General features: G+C 39.4%; 2 protein-coding genes and 1 pseudogene across 2 annotated transcripts; 2 read left to right on the plus strand and 1 right to left on the minus strand.

The window, feature by feature from the left end:
- Positions 1-244: 244 nt before the first annotated feature.
- Positions 245-11,107, minus strand: LOC111339783 (putative aarF domain-containing protein kinase 5). The gene is made up of 15 exons (XM_088755569.1): positions 10,773-11,107; positions 9,734-9,797; positions 9,370-9,546; positions 8,793-8,816; positions 8,363-8,503; positions 7,737-7,850; positions 7,279-7,410; positions 6,438-6,521; positions 5,704-5,785; positions 4,662-4,740; positions 3,811-3,902; positions 3,458-3,641; positions 2,848-2,922; positions 2,533-2,628; positions 245-1,800 (listed from the first exon to the last, which is right to left on the minus strand). Exons 1-15 carry the CDS (start codon positions 11,105-11,107, stop codon positions 1,635-1,637), a joined length of 1,845 nt encoding a protein of 614 aa, XP_088611695.1. The 3' UTR covers positions 245-1,634.
- A 13-nt stretch (positions 11,108-11,120) lies between these two features.
- LOC111339773 (cleavage and polyadenylation specificity factor subunit 5) lies at positions 11,121-16,176 on the plus strand. Its single transcript, XM_088755576.1, has 9 exons — positions 11,121-11,270; positions 11,678-11,734; positions 12,749-12,778; positions 12,904-13,017; positions 13,124-13,187; positions 13,698-13,790; positions 14,477-14,552; positions 14,946-15,060; positions 16,014-16,176. The coding sequence occupies exons 1-9, from the start codon at positions 11,161-11,163 to the stop codon at positions 16,033-16,035; spliced, it is 681 nt and encodes a 226-aa protein (XP_088611702.1). The 5' UTR covers positions 11,121-11,160; the 3' UTR covers positions 16,036-16,176.
- Positions 16,177-16,325: 149 nt separating this feature from the next.
- On the plus strand, positions 16,326-18,809 carry LOC111339743 (arylsulfatase I pseudogene; annotated as a pseudogene).
- The last annotated feature ends 504 nt before the right edge of the window (positions 18,810-19,313 follow it).

Raw genomic sequence — 19,313 nt, forward strand, 5'->3', positions numbered from 1 at the left:
GGCTAACAGTTCTACCGGAAACACACCTGCGGCTATAAAAGTTCTGTTCCCATGACAACTCACTATTTTCCAGTTCCCACCCCCTTAATTTCAACCTCTGCGATACTAGTGCTAGAGCTTTATTCTGTTCAGCAAACAGAATAAAGGCTAATAGTTTCTAAAGGAACTGTTTCTGGCTGGGTCGGTTGGGGTAACGAAATAATTTCAATATATCAACAAAGTTGAAATGGTAAATTGTCCACCGTTACGATTATAACAAGCTGTAATTCTTGAAATTTTTCTTTCGTCTCTTCATTGTTTCAGAAGAGTATACCCAGTTGCTAATTTTAGTTCCTTATCTAGATTTCTATAACGAAACCCAAAACAATTTTGATCCGATCTTTTGTCTAAAGAACGCTTTTAGAAACAAATATTTCAAGTTTAAGCGTACACTGAAATGGTAATGCAATGTGAATGATTCTAAAATGCTTTCGCGCATCTTCTCACCTTTATCTTTAGTAAATACCTTGCACTATTATTGATGAACATATTGCGCTGTTCAGTAATCATAAGGACTCTCCTGTAGTGTAAAAATGCGGACTGTAGCAAGTAAAACAAATCAATGGACAGAAAAAAAATCATAGGCAAGTAGGACTCTCATTATAACTATAATATAACTAGGTAGACCTTTCTTGCAGTTAGAAAAGTCATAAGAAAGCCAGCTTTTTAAGGATATCGCATGTCAGGTGTCCTTTTATCAGATCCTACTTTCCTACTTTCCTAGCTACTTAGTGGTGTAACGTGGACGGCGAACAGCTGCCGAGTCAAAATGTTTAGTTTCTGATGATGTCATCCATATCATACAAGGAAAAACCCCCTTTATAGTACAGAAGAGAGGTACTTTAAAGCGATTGAAGGTAACAAACCCCTTAGCTTGACTTTGAACTCTGCTGCAGCTGAAAAACATTTAGAAAGTTTGTTTGATTTGGCTGCGTGGCTGCCAGCGTGGCTGCCAGCGTGGCTGCCAGCGTGGCTGCGAGCGTGGCTGCCTGCGTGGCTGCCAGCGATGAGCGGGATCATCCTCGTGCAAGTTGGAATAAGCAAGCGCAGTTAAAACTTTTCAAAGACTGCAAATTCCACCCGTCTTATCATAGGATCGTGCAGTCTTGTTCTTAAAAAATTACTCGTTTTTATGTATTCTAAACTATTCTCGAAATCATGTGACCATCAATACAAATAGATCATTGGTAATACATTAAGTCCCAAATGCTACGGTGCAATTAATTGCAGCCGTTGATTGTTCTCGTCAGGCAACAAGTTCTAGCCCCCCCTCTGGAACGAATGACGAGGGGCGTACGCTCGAAACGTCGGCCTTAGAAACTCTTTAGGGTGGCCATTTACACCATCAACTCAGTCGATAAAACCAAACTATCTTGTAAACGGAAATAGATCTATAGTTAATACATTCTGCGCCACCACCCTCCGCAAGCCAAAGGATAGACAGTTAGATCGCTTGAGATCATTGCTTTTCAGGCTAAAAGCAGATACCTTAAAGTGCGTTATCACTACAGGTTTATTTACTTATTTTTGTTTAAAAATATTTGATACACAAAAGGTTAATGTTATTCACAATTTAGATGCGATGGGGATCGAAATCAAGAAACCGTGACCGCCTTATTGGCTCGCTCTGCGGCTATGGCGTCCAACTCGTTTAAGGTTTTTAATTTAGACGTGAGTTTGTCCATATCTTTTGGTGCACGCCCCAGGTACTGAAGAATCTGGAGGTAGGTTTCAACCATCCACGCCCTGAAACTCATGGCCCTAGTGACAACAAGAAATATGTTAGTGACGGGCTCAAACGATTCCCCTTTGTTTAACTCTTAACACCCTCATATCAGTATGTATATTCTCTATACTGTCCTACATACATTTTCTAAGGTGCAAACATGGAGAATTTGTTTAACAATCAAGAGCTCCTTTCGTTGTTGATCACTTCCTTTATTCTCCTGACCTTAATGTGTGATTTAGGGTTGATATTGTAAGGAGAAATTAGATGCTAGTCACTCTTAAGGGTCAAAACGTTACTAATTAACACGGCTCCGTTTAGGAACGATTTTCTGAGTATGACCGAATTCAAGACACCAGATAACTGAATTAAAAAATTCAATAGATTAATAAGTAAATATAACGTTTTATCAAGGAAGAGGGGATTGATAACACCATGCAAGTTGTGTGAAGATTGCAATCGCGTTTAAAAAGACGATCAGATTCCAGTCGTCAACCATATGGTCGAATGTGATCAAGCAGTATCATCCAATAAGCGGAGGTACTATAATCGGAAGTAGTGTCGTAAAAGAGAACCGGAAGTTGGCCGGAACATTTAAAGGACAAGGAATGTAGAAATATCGTTCGGAACTGGTGCGCCCCACATGCAATAATAATTCGTTCTGCGAGCCATAACAAATGACACGGAGAAAATGAGAACGCCAAGAAATGTTACATTAGGCGATAGCACTGCGAAGAACTTCCCGCTTATTTGGAAAACAGAATTACCTTATTCTCACATCGAGGACGTACGATTCAAAGATTGTCTTCACTTTTGACCATAGGCTACCGTGCTTTATATGGCTGTGAATTCCTGCAATGGCGCTGCAAGATAAAGTCAGAAAAATGATGTCTCAAGCAAGTGCTACCGTGGAAAATTTTGAAACCTTCAACATTCGACAGGTTCGCTAAGTAATATATATTAATACTTAAAAGTCAACTGGTCATTCAAAGAACCTCAAAGTATCTCGATATTTTCGATGGGAAAAACCGGAATAACGAAACGGGAAGAATACCGAGAAATACAAATATTTTTTCACAAACCATCTGGCCATGAGAACAAATCTATCCACAGGCTCTCCCAGTTCCTGATTTATGTGTCGAACTGTGTTCAAGTTCCTAAAAAAATAATAAAAAAGGACGCTCAAGATGAGATACGAAGGAAACATTTTGCATCAGTGGTAGGTTGGGGGATGGGTAAGGGAGGAGGGGGTAGGGAGGAAAGGGGAAGGAGGGGTAGGAGGGGTAGGAAAGAAGAGGGGAGGAGGGGGTAGGGAGGAAGAGGGGAGGAGGGGTAGGGAAGGAGATAGAATGTAGTTCTATAGGACAAAGTTCGAATCTATAACACATCCTACCGATTATCAAAGAGGAGGGAGGGGGTGGGGGTTCGATTCTAACAAAGGGCTCCGATAACTTTCCCTGTCCAGCGTCCACGACCAAAAAAGCTGCGCAACGATTTTGGGATTTGGTTTTTGGGCTGTTGAATTTAAGAAAATCTTTAAATTATGACAGTTTGCTAAGGTAAACATACATCAGAAAATCGACAACGAAATTGGGGGAATTCGGCCTTGCTAAAGAATGGTGCCATTAACAGGAAAACGTGCAAAGAAAAAAAAATTCAGCAAAAATAAATTATTTCGAAGTGTATCCACACCTGAACACTAGCAGCATGCTCCGTGGAAGCTGTTTAAGAATGATTATCACTTTTTCGAAGTGTCCTTGAGCGAGTTTTGTCATGATTGTCAAATCCTCTTCAGTCACTCTTGAAGTGAACAGCATTCCAGCGCTTCCCCACGCGAACGGGCGTTGGAGAAGAATCTGACAAAAATTCTCGTAATCTGGAAGATAAAACGACATTAAAAATGAACATACACCTACTAATACTTAAAAAAACACTCTTCTTACCTTCATTCTGAGAGATTTCACCCGCGGAAAACATTCACAGCTTAATATCCATTTCGGAGAAAATAATACCTTGGAAAATTAAAGTGGGACGTGTACACTTACCGTCAACTCCGAGTTGTTTACTAAAATACTGCATCTTCTTCTGATCATTGAGTATGATGGACTTCCACAGTTGACACAAGGCTACTCTGTCTCTAAAAGAAGAAATAAAAAAACAGTCATATTCGACTACTTTCTATGATAAATGCATTGAGCCGATAGAATAAAATTGGAAAGACACCCACTCAATTGAGGGCTGCATTGATTTTTTTCTCTAGTTTATTATCATTAATTTAAAAGTCTGCAAAGGGGGCTACAATCCGATACAAAATTATTGACAATTATCGAGATCGAAAAAAAAAAAAACAGAAAAGAAAGAAAAAGCGTGCCAATCTCATCCCCGCCATCTTCAGTTTTATCCCGTCTTCCCCTTCACAAAGGGGCAATTCTTTATTTTGTGATTTTCTCAGTTCAGCATTGAATGGGGGAAGAGGGTGCTGCAGCGAGCTGCAATTTTAATTTTAAAGTTCAAATTTTAGTTCAAAATTATCCTACAAAATTGGCCACGCGGATGTTACGTGTCAATTAATTTAGTTTCGAATCATAAGTTCAGCATTTTTGGCCTCTGGAACAACTTTTCAGGACTATTGGATGGGTTAGAATTGTAATCTTTCGCAAGACACAGGGCACTCACACTGTTTCTTCCTCTAACAGTATTAGAAACGGAGACCAGAGTGCGTTAGTATTCTACAATTGACTAGCATTTTAAAACATTTCCGAATGGAAATTCTCCTTAAAGCTCTTTCAGCAGTCGCCGCCCTTAAGTAGTTCGTTTCCTCCCCGCTCGAAAAAGACTGCTTGTCTTCAAGCTACACACCTTTTCAACAAACACCAAATACAAACAAAATAATTACTTATGCTGGAGAGTTTCGTAAAGCCCGTGGTCAATGATGACTATTTCAGCTTTCCCATCTTTGCCTTTTCTGACGAGAACTTTTACGGAAACAAACACAGGAATTAGTTATCAATCGATTTTTTTTTAAGATACATTGAGTAATACTTAAACAGCTTCTGCAAGATCCGTGATCAATATCGAACAATGCTGCAGATAACTAATAAGATTGCAAGTTTTCATCGAGGACTACAGCCTTTGATATATTCCGCTCGAACAGGTTTTCTTCACTCTTTGCTTCACTGAGTGGCCCATTCTTTAACAATTTTGCTTCGGGGTTCATATGCTATCCAGGGAAAGGGGGCAGGCAACCAGGATAGGGATTATCCATAAAGTATATGTGGGGACAAAAGAGCGTACCTTCTGAAAATGGCCGGAAGATAATTGCCAAAGGTCTAAATTTGTGCCTTGAACGGGTTATTTTGTTGAGTTCTAAGGCAGTACACCTTGCTGTCACAGCGCCTCTCTCTGCTCACGAGTGGAAATGAATACCCGGAAACTGTTAGGAAAACTTGACTTGTCATGGAAGAGGGGGGAGGGGGAGGGGGAGGGAAAAAGGGGAGGGAAAAGGGGGAGGGGGAGGGGGAGGGAAAAGGGGGAGGGGGAGGGGGAGGGAAAAGGGGGAGGGGGAGGGGGAGGGGAGGGGGAGGGGGAGGGGGGAAGGGGGAAGGGGAGGAGAGGGACTCTATCATCCCATCCAGGAATCTCAGGGACACCCCACGTCACTTCATGACAGAGAAACTGAGAAAAGCTTCGAGAGGAATGAGCCCGCGATATAGATAATTTGGTAATGTCAACTATTTACCAAATAGCCCTTCGTCAGAGCGAAGGGCTAACGCTCGAAACGTCAGCTTTTTAACTCTTTACGCTGGCCAATTTACAATTTCAACTTAGTTGATATTACCAAATTACCTTGTTACCCCCATGGACGCAGCAGCACAGTTTGGTTAGAAACTTACCCCCTTTATGCGATATTAATGGACTCAAATCACTTAACTACTTACCATTGGCGGGATGAGGATCGCCGTGAATGAAACCGCTACGAAACAACTGCTCGCCAAATGCTTTGATCATTTTCTCGTCAACCTAAGAAACGTGAATGAGACAGTAAAACTCGAGGGTTTGTCACTTCCATCTATCACAAACCACACAACTGATGACATCCTAAAACTCAGATTCCGAGTAAATGTTCTTGGTATTGGGATAGGCTGCAATCCCACGACCCACGACTTAAGATGACCAGGACTTACCTTTCTTTTCCAAAAAGTCCTGTAAAAACGGCTTTGAGCCTTTTACGATTTTTGTCACAAAAGTTTCCGTCCCTGTAGTCTGTGACTTATAGCTTGTAAAAGTACGTATGATGCACGATCCTCGCAGTATAGAGCGCTATTTATGCGATAGCGAAAATCAGACCTGAAAAAAATCAGGCCTGAACGGGATTCGAACCACTGACCTCTGCGATACTAGTGCTGCGCTCTACCAATTGAGCTAACAAGCCAACTGGGAGCAGGCCGTTAAGTTGATTTTTTTCAGGTCTGATTTTCGCTATTGCATAAATAGCGCTCTCTACTGCGAGGATCGTGTATCATACGTATCTATAACCGCAGTTCAAAATATATGAACTTCATATATTCATCGTAGCTTGTAAAAGTGTTACATAACTCCACACAACGAAAGTGTGACGTCGTTCGACTAACAATATCCAATAGCGCAAAGGTGCATGGTATTGTAAACTTACATCAGCCACATCCAGTCCTCTGCGTCTTAGATCTTCTACATCATCCACTTTACAAGCATCTACATACTCTGCGGTCAGCACACGCTGAAAGGCAATAATGGGGATTCTGAGATTGCAATAATTTATCTTTTCAAAATAGCTTATAACCTTACACCTTGAAATCCAGGTTGCAACAACGGAGCCTCGTGTTCTAATTTTCGCGAGGAGAGAGTGGCCCTTTCAAGTTCTCTGCTGACTATTGAAGTGAAGATACGTGGGACGAAAGTCATGGGTTAATATTGTCCTCATCCAAAAAATCTGTAACGTCGAACTATTTTCAGGGCGACACATACTCCTTAACTAGTTTGGTCTTGTACTCTAGACCTCCGTAACGCAGTGCATTTCTTTAGAATGGACTCGACACGTAGACCAGACTGCATGTCAAGGGACCAGTTCAAGAACCAGATTCGAGAAACAGTCCCTTGGTGTTGACCGCCATTTTTATCAAAACTTATCAGCTTCGTTAATCCCATCGGAAGATCTGTTTGCATTAGTTGCATAAGTTGCATAAAATTTCACGTTTCTCTCCAACAAACGAAGATAGATTGACCAAACCCATACAGTCATCAAGCACTAGGCTTTAAATGGCAAAAATCGTACTTCTAAGTCACGAAAACTATAAAACTGACGGCAACTAACTGCTTCGAGTGTACTTTGAGAACCCTTTCCCCAATCTGTCGAAAAGCCGTGTTTGCACAGAGAAAAAAATAAATACATTCTAGCCGGAAAGTAACATTCCACCACCGAGTGCTTTATAAGCCTAAAGAATTGTTTGCTTATCCTACCTAGAGATGACTCTTACCTTGGTAGTAAGATCCCAGTGTATTTTGGGCACATAAACGTAACTGAGATGCTTCAACTCATCTGCGCATCTTTCCCCATTGTGACCTTCGTGTACAAAATCAAGCTCTTGCCTTAGAGTCGCCTGCATGTCCTGCGCGTAATTCAAAAGGGAAATATCTTCAGGTTCAGAAATGTTTTACAATGACCGGGTTCACCACACAGTCTTCTGTAGCTCCGAGTAAAGCATCAGGGCGCAAAAAATTTAAAGGTCTAGGAATCGAGTCCTCGTGATTCATCAGACTTTTCTTTCTCTCTCGCTCGTGACAGAGCATTTAAGCAGTATTGCCTTTTGCCTTTACCATCTTTTGATACAATGAATAAATAGGGAGAATCGGCTAATAATCACAACCTGTTTAACAGGTTTTGTGATTAGTTGTAAGTTGTTATACGTTTTCTATGATCACCCTCAGAACTTACATCTAGAACCCAAGCAAATGCAAAAGAAGGATGCATCCATGCAATCACTTGAAGTAAACGTTTTAATGTCCACAGATCTCCATCATATCTGTCCAGAAGGTCAATGTACTGAATCTATCAAACAAAAACAAAAAAAAAACAATTTGAAAAACGGACTAGACACTATTGATGAATAACATGCACAAAACTAAGATGGTACGTCAGGCTGTCATAAAGTGCATTCCAACTGGGTGCCCTAAACTCAAAAATATCACAAAGAGCCAGCCAACAAGATCTTACAGTAAAATGTTTTATTTTATTTTAATTTATTTACCATGGTTCAACAAATACAAACAACTAATCTACATTATACAGTTATGAGGAAAGCAAAAATAAATTGGAGTGGCAGAAGAGAGGAACATGCCAGCTGTCAGGCTCAGGCTTAAGAAAACAATTGATTGAGCTGCAATTACAACTAGTTTTGCACCCAACTGGTGGCTAGAAGGGCACAATTATTTTTATCAACCAATCACTATTCCAAATTACTTCCAAAACTCAGTTTGAAAATTTCCAACAAACACAAAATGCCCAAAGCACACAATACAGAGCAGCAAGTAAGGTGGTAATAACAATAAATTATTACTTACCTTCACAGCCACCTCTCTTCCATCATGGGTGACTGCTCTGTGTACCTGTGCCAGACTTGCAGCAGCTATGGGGTTGCGATCAAATTTCAGAAATAAATCCTCAGCTTTCTTGCCAAAGTCCTCAAGAAATAACTCATCTACCTAGTAAGTAAAATTTTTTAACAGTTATTCAATATCAAGAGAAGCAAGTAATGTATTAATAACTGCTTGATGGATTCTGTTTTCCAGATCACCTTTTTGCCAAATCACATGTGAAATTGTAGTCAACTCTAAGGCTTGCTTTGGAATAGTGTGATAGCCTGGGAAAGCTGTAGCTCAAGTGCTTATGGGATTATTTGGAGAGACACAGGCCACCAGCTGCTGCACAAGGTTAAATGGCTAATAGAGATTTCACAGTCTTCAGTAAAAAGCAAAAATTTGAATAACTGACCTCACCGTGTTTCCTTCGAAGAGCCTACAAAAAAGCAACAGAAAATTGGATCTAAGAAAGAATTAACCTGAGTCCTTCCTCTTTTGATGGCCCTCGCAAAAGATCTCAACATTCATTCTCTTTATTCTCTGCAGTATATTGATTGTAGTGCACTTAGTAAAAACTTGATGTTACATCACACATGTCAAATAATTGACATTTTTCTTTTATTTAATCACCTTTCTGCTTAGAAATGTAATTTGCATTAAAGAGAGGAGTTATTCATCGATTACTCCTGCTTGTGACAGACTTAGTGTGGACTTTGGGATTATTGTCAATTATTACCAGGTTCCAGAAAAAAAACCTGGGGAGTGAAACTACACTTCCTGCCTGGAAGAGTTCATCTATGAGGATAAAGTTGGAAACTGTTCCACTAAAAATTCCCCTAAAGAAAAGGAGCAAAATGATTTTATGGTAGATAACAGAGAGGTAGTCAAAAAAAGAAGTAAATTAAAAGAATGGAATACAATAAAGAAAGTATGCTGGATTTCTGTGTTGATATACCCAACAAAATTTTAGAGAATTCCTCTCTTTGTACCTTGTCTTGTAAAACTGGCAGAGTTTCTGTATATTCACGCGGTAAGATATGGTTAAAGCAAGCAAGACCTTGTCCTAACTTGACATAAATCCCTCCATTATCAATTGCTCCAACCACAATCCTGTCTGCTGCTCTTTGGTGACAACCTTTAATGACTTGGGCATATTCTTCTCCCTCCTAATTAACAGTCAAAAATAAGACATAAAACTGTTTGCAATTAGAAGCATAGATTACATGCTTCTGGAGTGGTTTTAAATGCCACATTATTCAGGAGGGATTTAGTCACCCTTTTAGTTCCTATAGTTTTAAATGAAACGAATAGATCAAATAAAATTCCCAATTGAAGGTAGAATGTACTACTCACAGGATCTAAGTTCCGCAGGGTCCACCAGTAGTCTAATGATATTTTCATGCCAACATAAAAACACCTACCGGTAATCAACAAGAAGAAAAGCAGATTAACATAAGAGATGGATTATTCTAACCTATTAGTAAGTAAGTAAGTACATAAAGTCTTTATTTAGCGAGGGTAGCACGAAATAGCATCTAAATGCTAATAAACTAGTGGCCCTATTACCAAAGTAGTCTGCAGACATACACACAAGTACACTGCAAAGTATTACTGTCTTTCGGGTAGTTTTTCCCACTCAATTGGAAGTTAGTAGCATCATGCCTCAGTTGGTTAGGGTCACAAGATCATAGGTTCTTAATTTTTTTCAGGCTTCTTCTGCTATAATTCACTGATTAGTTTGCACAATTTAGTAGTAGTAGTAGTAGTAGATAAGTTTATTTCTCACATTTTCACAGAAAATCTGAATTACAATGTGGTTACAATTATTTAACAAATATATAAAATTACATGCGTGGATAGGGACTGGGCTAAAATGGGTTTAGAAATACAAGATAATTAATTAAATAATTAAGAACTAACATTTAACTATGTGGGTATGCAAATATATATAAAAAGAAACTATTATTTGTTGAAGGCTAGAATAGTCTACATTTACTATGTAGATCATTTCAACATTAAAGTCTAGTGACAGATGGGAAAATTAGGCAGGAGTCATTCAAAAGACTGACTATATCCTTAACTACCCATATGGAGACAACTTTTTTTTTCACCCCACATCTAGGGGATGGTAGATTTTTAATAGGGGGGTTCAAATTTTTCCTCAGACAACTCAAGAATTTTTAGTATTTCTTTAACGGTAAGGAAAAGGAACCAACTGTTAGGATTTCATTATTCAGAGCTGAAAAACAAATTCAGAAGTTCTGCTTTTAAGTGGGGGGGGGGGGGGTGTCTGGGATTAAAAATAGAAAGTCCCCTCCCCCTCTCCCTTCACCGCTGAATTCAGTCAGGCTGCACCATTACTTGACTGCCTCTAGAGAATTGTTTTCCTTACCTGAAGAATCTTCCTATCCCTTCTAAGGAAACTCGCAGTCTTCTACGCTGTCTGGCTTCCCACAGTCTGTTATGGTAAGCGTTCATCGCCAATAGAGATGCACCACCACCAAATAAAAGCCAAAACCATTTTCTCTGAAACAGTCTTTTTCTTCCAGCGGGTACCATGGCCTCTGAACTCATTGGTCGTAATTTCCAGTGGAATTTTTTGTACGTTAACGAAAAATTATTTCTTGAAGCAGCAAAAGGTCGACCAAAGCTGGCCCAAAATACTTGTGAGGAAGCTGCCATCACGAAAGTGCATCGGGTAAAAAAAATGTTACTTACTTGAAGCATTTGGTGCCGGTGGGTAATGATCGAAAGAAGTCTGGTGCCTAACGTAAATAAATATGGCGGTCAACGCGAACGCACGAGGTTGGCCAAGGAGTCGAGCGGCTAGTAATGCTGGAAAATACATGACGGGACCACAGGGAATAACAGGGGAACGGACAGTTAGGCTGTAAGATTTTGTTGGTTGTTTTGTTGTTTTTGTGTGTTTGGCCATGATTGAAACGCAGCTATTATTGACAGCAACAATAACTTCAATGCATGTAGTCGTGTTTCCATGCAAGCTAGAGCGTACTTTACCTACCGGAAAGTAAGAGAGACAAGTAAATGGAGGGAACAAGAACTATATGATCTAAAAGTAAAGAAGTTCAACACTGAAAATGATCGAATTATAGAAGAATAAGTACGGTATGTGAGATATCTATACTTGAACGTAAAGTTTCCCACCATACTGACATCTGGTAACGTCAGTTCCACTGATGGTAATTAAACTTGAAGTTTGAAAGGTGATATACATTTTATGATCCTGTCATTAATTTAGTCTTTTGGTTGTTAAGTTTATGTTGTCATTTTTTTCAGGTATCCCCTGACGAATTACACGTTTGGAACCAAAGAAGCGTTGTATGAAAAGGACAGGTAATGGGATGGTCATGTTTGGGGTTCTAAATTATTCTTTGCCTTAAAACTTTTCTTATCAGTTTTATTTACCATTTCCTTTACAGTATTAGACTATCATGATAAATGCACGCAAGTAACGATAACAGACCTAAGAACAAATTGTTTGTTGGAACACACGAAACTGGATGTATGATGAACTTTGATGATGATGAACTTTATTCATGTGTCAATTATAAAATAGCAGTAATAAAACCACTAAGTGAGGACACAACAAGATAATTTAGATAAAACAATAAATAACTAAGTATTAATATACGATTAAATAGCATAAAATATACGAATAAATAGCATAAAATTAGTGGTCAGCAGAATTTGGCTAGGGGACCTTAAGACGTGGGGGGGGGGGGGAGGAATAGTCTGAGCCTACCTAAGATATAACTAAGAATCATGCACTGCAAAGACGTGGGGGGGGGGGGGGAATAGTCTGAGCCTAATTAAGATATAACTAAGAATCATGCACTGCAAACCAAGCAGCCCACACAGCCACCATCGTCCATCAAATCCATTCCTCTAACTGCCCTCTTAAAACCCACTAGTGAATTCAACATCCTAATACGGGAAGGTAGCTTAGCCCATAGCACAGGTCCCAAATACCTAAGGGAATGCCTGTCATAATTAATAGAGTTAAATCTTGGAATAGTAAATTATTTAACTCTTAAGTTATACACTGTGTGATTTGCTGAAAATAAATCTTGTATATAGCTTGGTGCTAGCTTAAATTTTACTTTATACATGATGGTCGCTATATCTTGCAATCTACGGTTCACTAGGGTGGGCAATTTAGCCCATTCTAACAAATGCCTATAGTTAGTTATAGGATATTTTAGATGTATAGGTTCTTTGACACATGTAACACTCTTTTCCATGAAGCTTCTTGTAATTTTTCCATGCCCACTGTTTAGACCTGCCAACTTTTTTTATGTTTAGTCTAGGAGATATTCACTAATTTAAGTTTTAATTATAATTTTGCAGCTCTGTTCAAGCCAGATTTACTAGAATGAGGTGAGAATAAAATCAGCGTACATATTCAGGATTGTGTACACTCAAAGAGCTCAAGGAAATGTGAACTGTTTCTGTCAGTACTAAGTGTTCTTTAATTTGTGGCTTCATTTTCTACCATAATCCAGGGAGGAATATGAGAAATTTGGTATGAGGAAGACTGTTGAAGGGGTACTGATTGTTCATGAACATGGATTGCCACATGTACTTCTTTTACAGTTAGGAACGACATTCTTTAAATTGTAAGTTACATTTTACTTTCTTGTTGAATATATTTTTTTACTTCTATACAGCTAAAGGTGAGTAATGTACTCCTTAACACATCAAATACAACTATTATTTTATCAGACCTGGTGGGGAACTTGTTGCTGGGGAAGATGAAATTGATGGACTTAAAAGATCGATGACTGAGGTAAAAATTCTGATTCTATATTAATCACTTAAAGTTAAGACTGTGATGTTATGGTCATGGAGTTGGAGTTAAATACCATTTGTACATTGTACAAATACACAATGTGGTTTGTACAGTTTGCAGAGAGAAGCAAACCTTTCATGATCAAGAAGCAAAGCAAAGTGAACATGCCACAGGTTCATGAGAGATGTGCCAGAACCTGTGCGTACCTCTTGGAGACCCTTTCTGGCTTGAAACATGCAGGCTTTGCTACTACTATGGCAATGCTTATGAGAGCCTGCCTACAGGCTTCAGAAAGTCTGCTTTTCTGTGCAAACTGTCACTGTTGGTCTTTTGCATGCTTTGCATACCTGGGATTGTGTATTGTTGCAATTTTTTATCAAATCTCCTGGACCACTTAATTTTCTAATTATTGATCATTGTTATCATTGTTTGCTTTTCTTTGATCTACCAGCTCCCTAATACAGTAAAATAAATCTTTTTGTCTCTTGATGATTTCCTGTTTATCAGATCCTAGGCCGCCCTGAACAAGGAATTGAAGTTGACTGGGTTGTGGAAGACACATTAGGAAACTGGTGGAGACCAAATTTTGAAGCACCTCAGGTACATCAAATTTGTAATGAACCCAGTATAGGAGAATCATTGGGTATAGTATGTTTCTTTGGAAATTGAATATGTTCAATTGCCAGATAGGTACAGGTCTTTTGACTTGCCATTTCCTCGTTATCTACTTGTACTTCAGTGTCTCTGAAAGAAAATGGTTGACAATAATGTACTCAAGGTACAGGCAAGTCATTAAACCCGCTAAGCACCTTCATTCCAGTGTTGCTCCAAGGCTTTATGTTCCATTTGTACAAGGCACCTTTCAGCATTCAGCAGCCATGATTTTTAATGAATTACCAGTAAATATAAGGAATTGCAAAGATTTTAAAGAATACTTCAGGCTCTGCAAGGCATTCTTAAAGGTGCGCACCTTGTCTTCCTTGTAAAGACAAAGAAACAAACACCACCACCAAGCACTATATTCTACATATTTACATTCATGTATAGTTTTTATTACAATTTAGTTTTTTTCCATTTTTGTTGTACATATAATGTTAAAAATTAGTATTGTAGGCCTTCAAAGATGAAGAGCCACATCTTTTTATGTGGATATACTGTGAATAAACCATTATTATTATTATATTGTTATTATTATTATTATTATTATTATTATTATTATTACAAAAGCTACATGTTCAGGAAGATATTAGTAATAGTCTTAAATGTTCATTTTTTTCCCGCTGTAGTATCCATATATTCCTGCTCACATAACAAAGCCTAAAGAACAAAGAAAACTCTTTCTTGTTCAACTTGGAGAGAAAGGTATATTGTTTTAATGTTGTGTTAAACTTTTAAAAGGTTAGATTTCAGTACTGAGGTTTTCAAAAACACACTACTGGTAACCCTCTTTATGAGTCTCCATGTTGTGGGAAATTCTCAGCAGTCATGGGAAATCTGGAAAATCATGGAATTTTCTTATTGAGGATACCTTAGCCCTTTCATTTCAAGATCTCATAAGTAATTCTCCCAACTGTGTGCCATACAATTCTTGTCATATCAGTTTGGAGAATTTGATATTGGATCAACTAATAATCCCCTTGTTGAAATTTTTCTCTATTCTCAGTAGTTGTCTACTTGATATTGTAAGGAGAAATTCTGTCTTGGTCACTCGCGGGAGTTAAAAGGTAAAATCTAAAGCTCTTCATTTCTTTCCAGCTAACTTTGCTGTGCCTCGTAACTACAAGTTAGTTGCAGCACCGCTGTTTGAATTGTATGATAATTCTCCTGGTTATGGACCAGTCATAGCCAGTCTTCCTCAAGCGCTTAGTAGGTGAGTGGCCTAACCTGTCATGTTACTTTTTACCTGCATTCAATTAAAAACCATTTTATGAAAAGGTGGAATCAAAATTAATGATAGAGGTGAAAAATCAATACAAGGAGAGGGGTGTTTTATTGTTAAGAGGGTTATTAGTTCCCAGCCTCATCCTCCACATGGAGGACCAGAGAAACAACAGATGACAACTGTTAAAGTGTACAATGAAAGGCAAACAACCACGGTGTAGTTATGGGGGACTTTTAGTGTTTTATCTGTCCACAAATGCAGTTCAAACCGACAGCTAGTTCTTATTTATATATTTATTATTTATTTATTTAAGGATTTGTACCAAGTACTGGAGCAGAAACAATAGGACATGGGTCCCCTACGAAGTTTAAGCTCCAATAAACCCACCCATCCCACCCCAGGGGAGAACGTCCATCACACAGTAATCTCGTGCGTTTATTCGTCCCTATCCGAGAAGACTAGAATATCTAACCATTTCTTTGATGTTATAGAAAGGTAGCATATTCTTCTCAATTATTTTAAGACCTTGAGTGTTGGTCCGGCCGGGGCTCGAACCCTCGACCTCCCGCACAACAGTCCAGCGCTCTATCCATTGAGCTAACTGGGAGGCGGTTCTTAACCCTTTAACCTCAAGATCTTGTCAGTCATTCTTTCTACTGTCTGCCATACAATTCTTATGATTTTAGTTCAGGGAATTATTTTGTTATTAGATCATCTGGTAATCCCCTGATTTTTCTTTTTCTTTATTTTCATCACTTGTCAGCTTGATATTGTGAGGGGAAAAAGTTAACTTAACCCTTTTATCTCTGAGAAATTGTTGACTTGTAACCTCTAAAAATTCTAAGAATGTTTATTTAATTTACTCCTTGCACCAATTTGTACATGAGAAATTTGGTATGTTTTTCGTTTTGACTTACCAGGCATCACGCGTTCTTTTTCAGGTTTAGTTTTATATATTTATAAATCAAGAGACAGTGCAAGTCGTGACGTGAAGAAGACTGACAAAGTTTTATCTTGCTCCCTTTCTCTGTAATTTCTCTCTGTAATTACTTCTTAGAGTTTGTTCGCTAAACATTTTTTAGAAATAAAATGGAATAAAAAATATTCGGCGAGTCATCAGTTTCTCTGTGAAGTGAGTGAGAGCTATAACTTCTCTCGGTATAACTTGACATGTTTTAAAGGAACTTTAGCAAGTAATGCGAATGATGCAAAAAAAAAAAAAGGGAAAATGGATTAAAAAAAGGCGAGGTACGTTGTCACGTCTCCGAGATGCAAATTGAAGATTAGTGGCGATCAATCAACGAAGTCGACATGTACATCTATGTATCCCAGGCCGCCGAACTGATGGATCTCGATATTTTATTTCAGTGGTCGCTTTTAATTTTTATTTTCTTGCTAGAAGGAAATAAATGTTTTCCAGTTTAAATTATAACCATTTTTAACACTTTTCACACGAGTTAATGAAACTGGGACCAGTCGTCACCGTACGCCAAAACCGTTTAAGAATAGGTTCAATTAATATTAATTTTTGGCAATTAACTTGGGCAATTTTTGAATGTCGACAATCTTGAGTAAACTCTTCGTTTTGTCGGCCTGTTATCCTGAGGGAGGGGTAGGAGAGTGAATAAGTCACAATATCTAAATGAACGCAAGGTGCTACATAGTTTAGGGCTGTGCTTTCTCTTTTCGCTCTTTTTTTCAGTGGCCACTGAAGTTAATGCAAGCAGGGGTACATAGCATCTTTCAGTCAGGCGAGGGTTACTAGAGGAATAAAGACCTGCCGCTTTGTGAATGGTGAAGACCCGTAACAATTATTTTCTCCTCTTCGAGATCAAACTGAGACGGATCCTTTCATTTCCAATTCAATTCATCTTTCGAATGTTTCGCTTCTCGAAGAAGATTTCTGGTCTCGATTGTGCAAGAGTAGATAAAAATCTCTTGGATGATAGTGTTACGTTTTTTACTCTAAATAAAAAAAGTCTGAACTGAACAGGTTCCTGTTTGTTTATAAGGGCTTTGTGTGACGCCGCACAATAAAGTTTCATGAGACTGAACAACTGCTGGGAGAGACGAAAAAGCGCTTGAGGAGATAACTATGGTTTTACATCTGAGGTTAATCGGAGCTGAAATCCTTTTCATATTGATCACGACTACTTTAGTAGTCCTCAACCATGGTAAAATACCGCACATTGTATTCATCTTAGCAGACGATCTGGGTTTTAATGACATTGGTTATCACAACTCAGTATTCAAAACCAATATTTTGGATGGGTTGGCTCGCTCCGGGGTTCGACTGGAAAACTATTACGTTCAACCTATTTGTACTCCAACGAGAGCACAGCTTTTAACGGGTAGATACGATATACACACTGGACTACAACATGGAATAATTTGGCCCTCGCAGGCCAACGCTCTGCCGAGTAACGAGACTACAATCGCAGAAAAATTAAAAAACAGTGGCTATAGGACCCACCTGGTGGGAAAATGGCACCTCGGGTTCTACCATAAGAAATTCTTACCAACAAGAAGGGGATTTGATTCGTTTTGCGGTTTTCTAACCGGCGGACAAGATTACTACACGCATCGGAATCGACTTGGGTTTCCGGCATCGAGTTACAAGTTTCTCAACGGTTATGACTTTTGGCGGGATGAAAAGCCAGAACGAGATGTAGTAGGTAACTACACCACCATTCTCTTCGCTAAAGAAGCCGAAAGGATAATTGAAGAACACGACCCCAAAGACCCGCTTTTCTTGTTTTTATCATTTCAAGCTCCTCACTCGCCGTTACAGGTACCTGAACGATTTTTGAAGCAGTACAAAAGCATCAAAGATCACAATCGGCGCGTGTACGCCGCCATGGTTTCTTGCATGGATGAGGCGGTTGGAAACTTGACACGAGCGCTCAAAAACCGCGGTTTGTGGGGAGACACTGTGCTCATTTTTAGCAGCGATAATGGAGGACAAGTCACGGCGGGGGGAAACAATTGGCCGCTACGCGGTTGGAAAACTTCGCTGTGGGAAGGAGGAATAAGAAGCGTTAGCTTTGTGAACAGTGATCTGATTCAGAAGCCTGGGAGAGTTTATAGGGGACTGATGCACGTGTCTGACTGGTTTCCCACCATCTCGCACTTGGCTGGGGTATCGGTTGAGGACATTCCTCTGGACGGTGTAAATCAGTGGGTGAGCATTAGCGAGAACTTGACGCCCCCAAGGAACGAAATCTTACATAATATTGACCCTATAGATACATTCTGGGGAAATCCTGATGGATACTCTCACTGTCGTAGCGCCGCTATCAGAAAAGGGGATTGGAAACTCTTACTTGGCTGTCCAGGAAACGGAGATTGGGTTGCAGCACCAGAATCGGGTTCTAAGACCCAGTCCTCCTCCAACCAACACAGCGCAAATAGCGTGTTTCTTTTCAACATTACGGACGATCCCCAAGAGAAGAGAGAGATTTCAGATCAGTTCCCGGATGTAGTGCGTGATTTACTCGGTAGCATGGACAAATACAACAATAGTGCAGTGCCCGCAAGGTTCCCAGACCCCGATCCCAAATCCAAGCCGCTAAATCATGGAGGGGCCTGGCGACCGTGGAAGGATTGAGTGATCATTACGAAATCAAATCGCTCTGTTTCGGTGTTGAAAACGATTTTTGTTTTTGCGACTTTCTTTCATGATCTAACCGATCTTATCCTTGTTTGAATAAAGGAGGTAAACTCCTAAAGATACTACGGTGCTGCGTTTGTAGTGGGTATGTTTCATGATCACATCTACCTTATCCTTGTTTGAATAAATAGGATAAGATTCTTAAGATACTGGGTGCTGACTTGATCATACAAATTGGTTACCATAGTGAGTCTCAAAGGTGACATTTCAAGCATTTGCCCTTTTCCAGAGGAAAGCCCGACTACAACCCAACTCTCTGACGAAAGACGAACGCTTGAAACGTCAGCTGTAGCTCAGTTGATAAACTACACTATATTCTCCTTATTTTACTTGCTCAATGGAGAGAGCGCTGGACTGTTGTGCGGGAGGTCGAGGGTTCGAGCCCCGGCCGGACCGACACTCAGGGTCTCAAAATTATTGAGAAGAGTTTGCTACCTTTCTATAACATCAAGAAATGGTTAGATATTCTAGTCTTCTCGGGTAGGGACGAATAAATGGAGATTCCGTCTCAGGGTTAGGGGTGAAGATTTGAATTTTCCACCCACGAGATTACTGCGTGATGGATGTCCTC

Source organism: Stylophora pistillata, chromosome 3, assembly GCF_964205215.1.
Source record: "Stylophora pistillata chromosome 3, jaStyPist1.2, whole genome shotgun sequence".
In the NCBI taxonomy this organism is placed as follows: Eukaryota; Metazoa; Cnidaria; class Anthozoa; order Scleractinia; family Pocilloporidae; genus Stylophora; species Stylophora pistillata.

What these genes read in the sequence shown, in the direction of transcription:
- LOC111339773 (XM_088755576.1), top strand. Translation starts at nt 11,161, where the DNA reads ATGGCGGTCAACGCGAACGCACGAGGTTGGCCAAGGAGTCGAGCGGCT. An exon ending in TTAAAAGATCGATGACTGAG is followed by an intron (nt 13,188 to 13,697) that starts GTAAAAATTCTG and finishes CCTGTTTATCAG; the next exon opens with ATCCTAGGCCGCCCTGAACA. An exon ending in CAAATTTTGAAGCACCTCAG is followed by an intron (nt 13,791 to 14,476) that starts GTACATCAAATT and finishes TTCCCGCTGTAG; the next exon opens with TATCCATATATTCCTGCTCA.
- LOC111339783 (XM_088755569.1), bottom strand. Translation starts at nt 11,107, where the DNA reads ATGCTTCAAGTAAGTAACATTTTTTTTACCCGATGCACTTTCGTGATG. An exon ending in CCCTGCGGAACTTAGATCCT is followed by an intron (nt 9,547 to 9,733) that starts GTGAGTAGTACA and finishes ACTGTTAATTAG; the next exon opens with GAGGGAGAAGAATATGCCCA. An exon ending in AGCATGCTGCTAGTGTTCAG is followed by an intron (nt 2,923 to 3,457) that starts GTGTGGATACAC and finishes TTATTTTTTTAG; the next exon opens with GAACTTGAACACAGTTCGAC.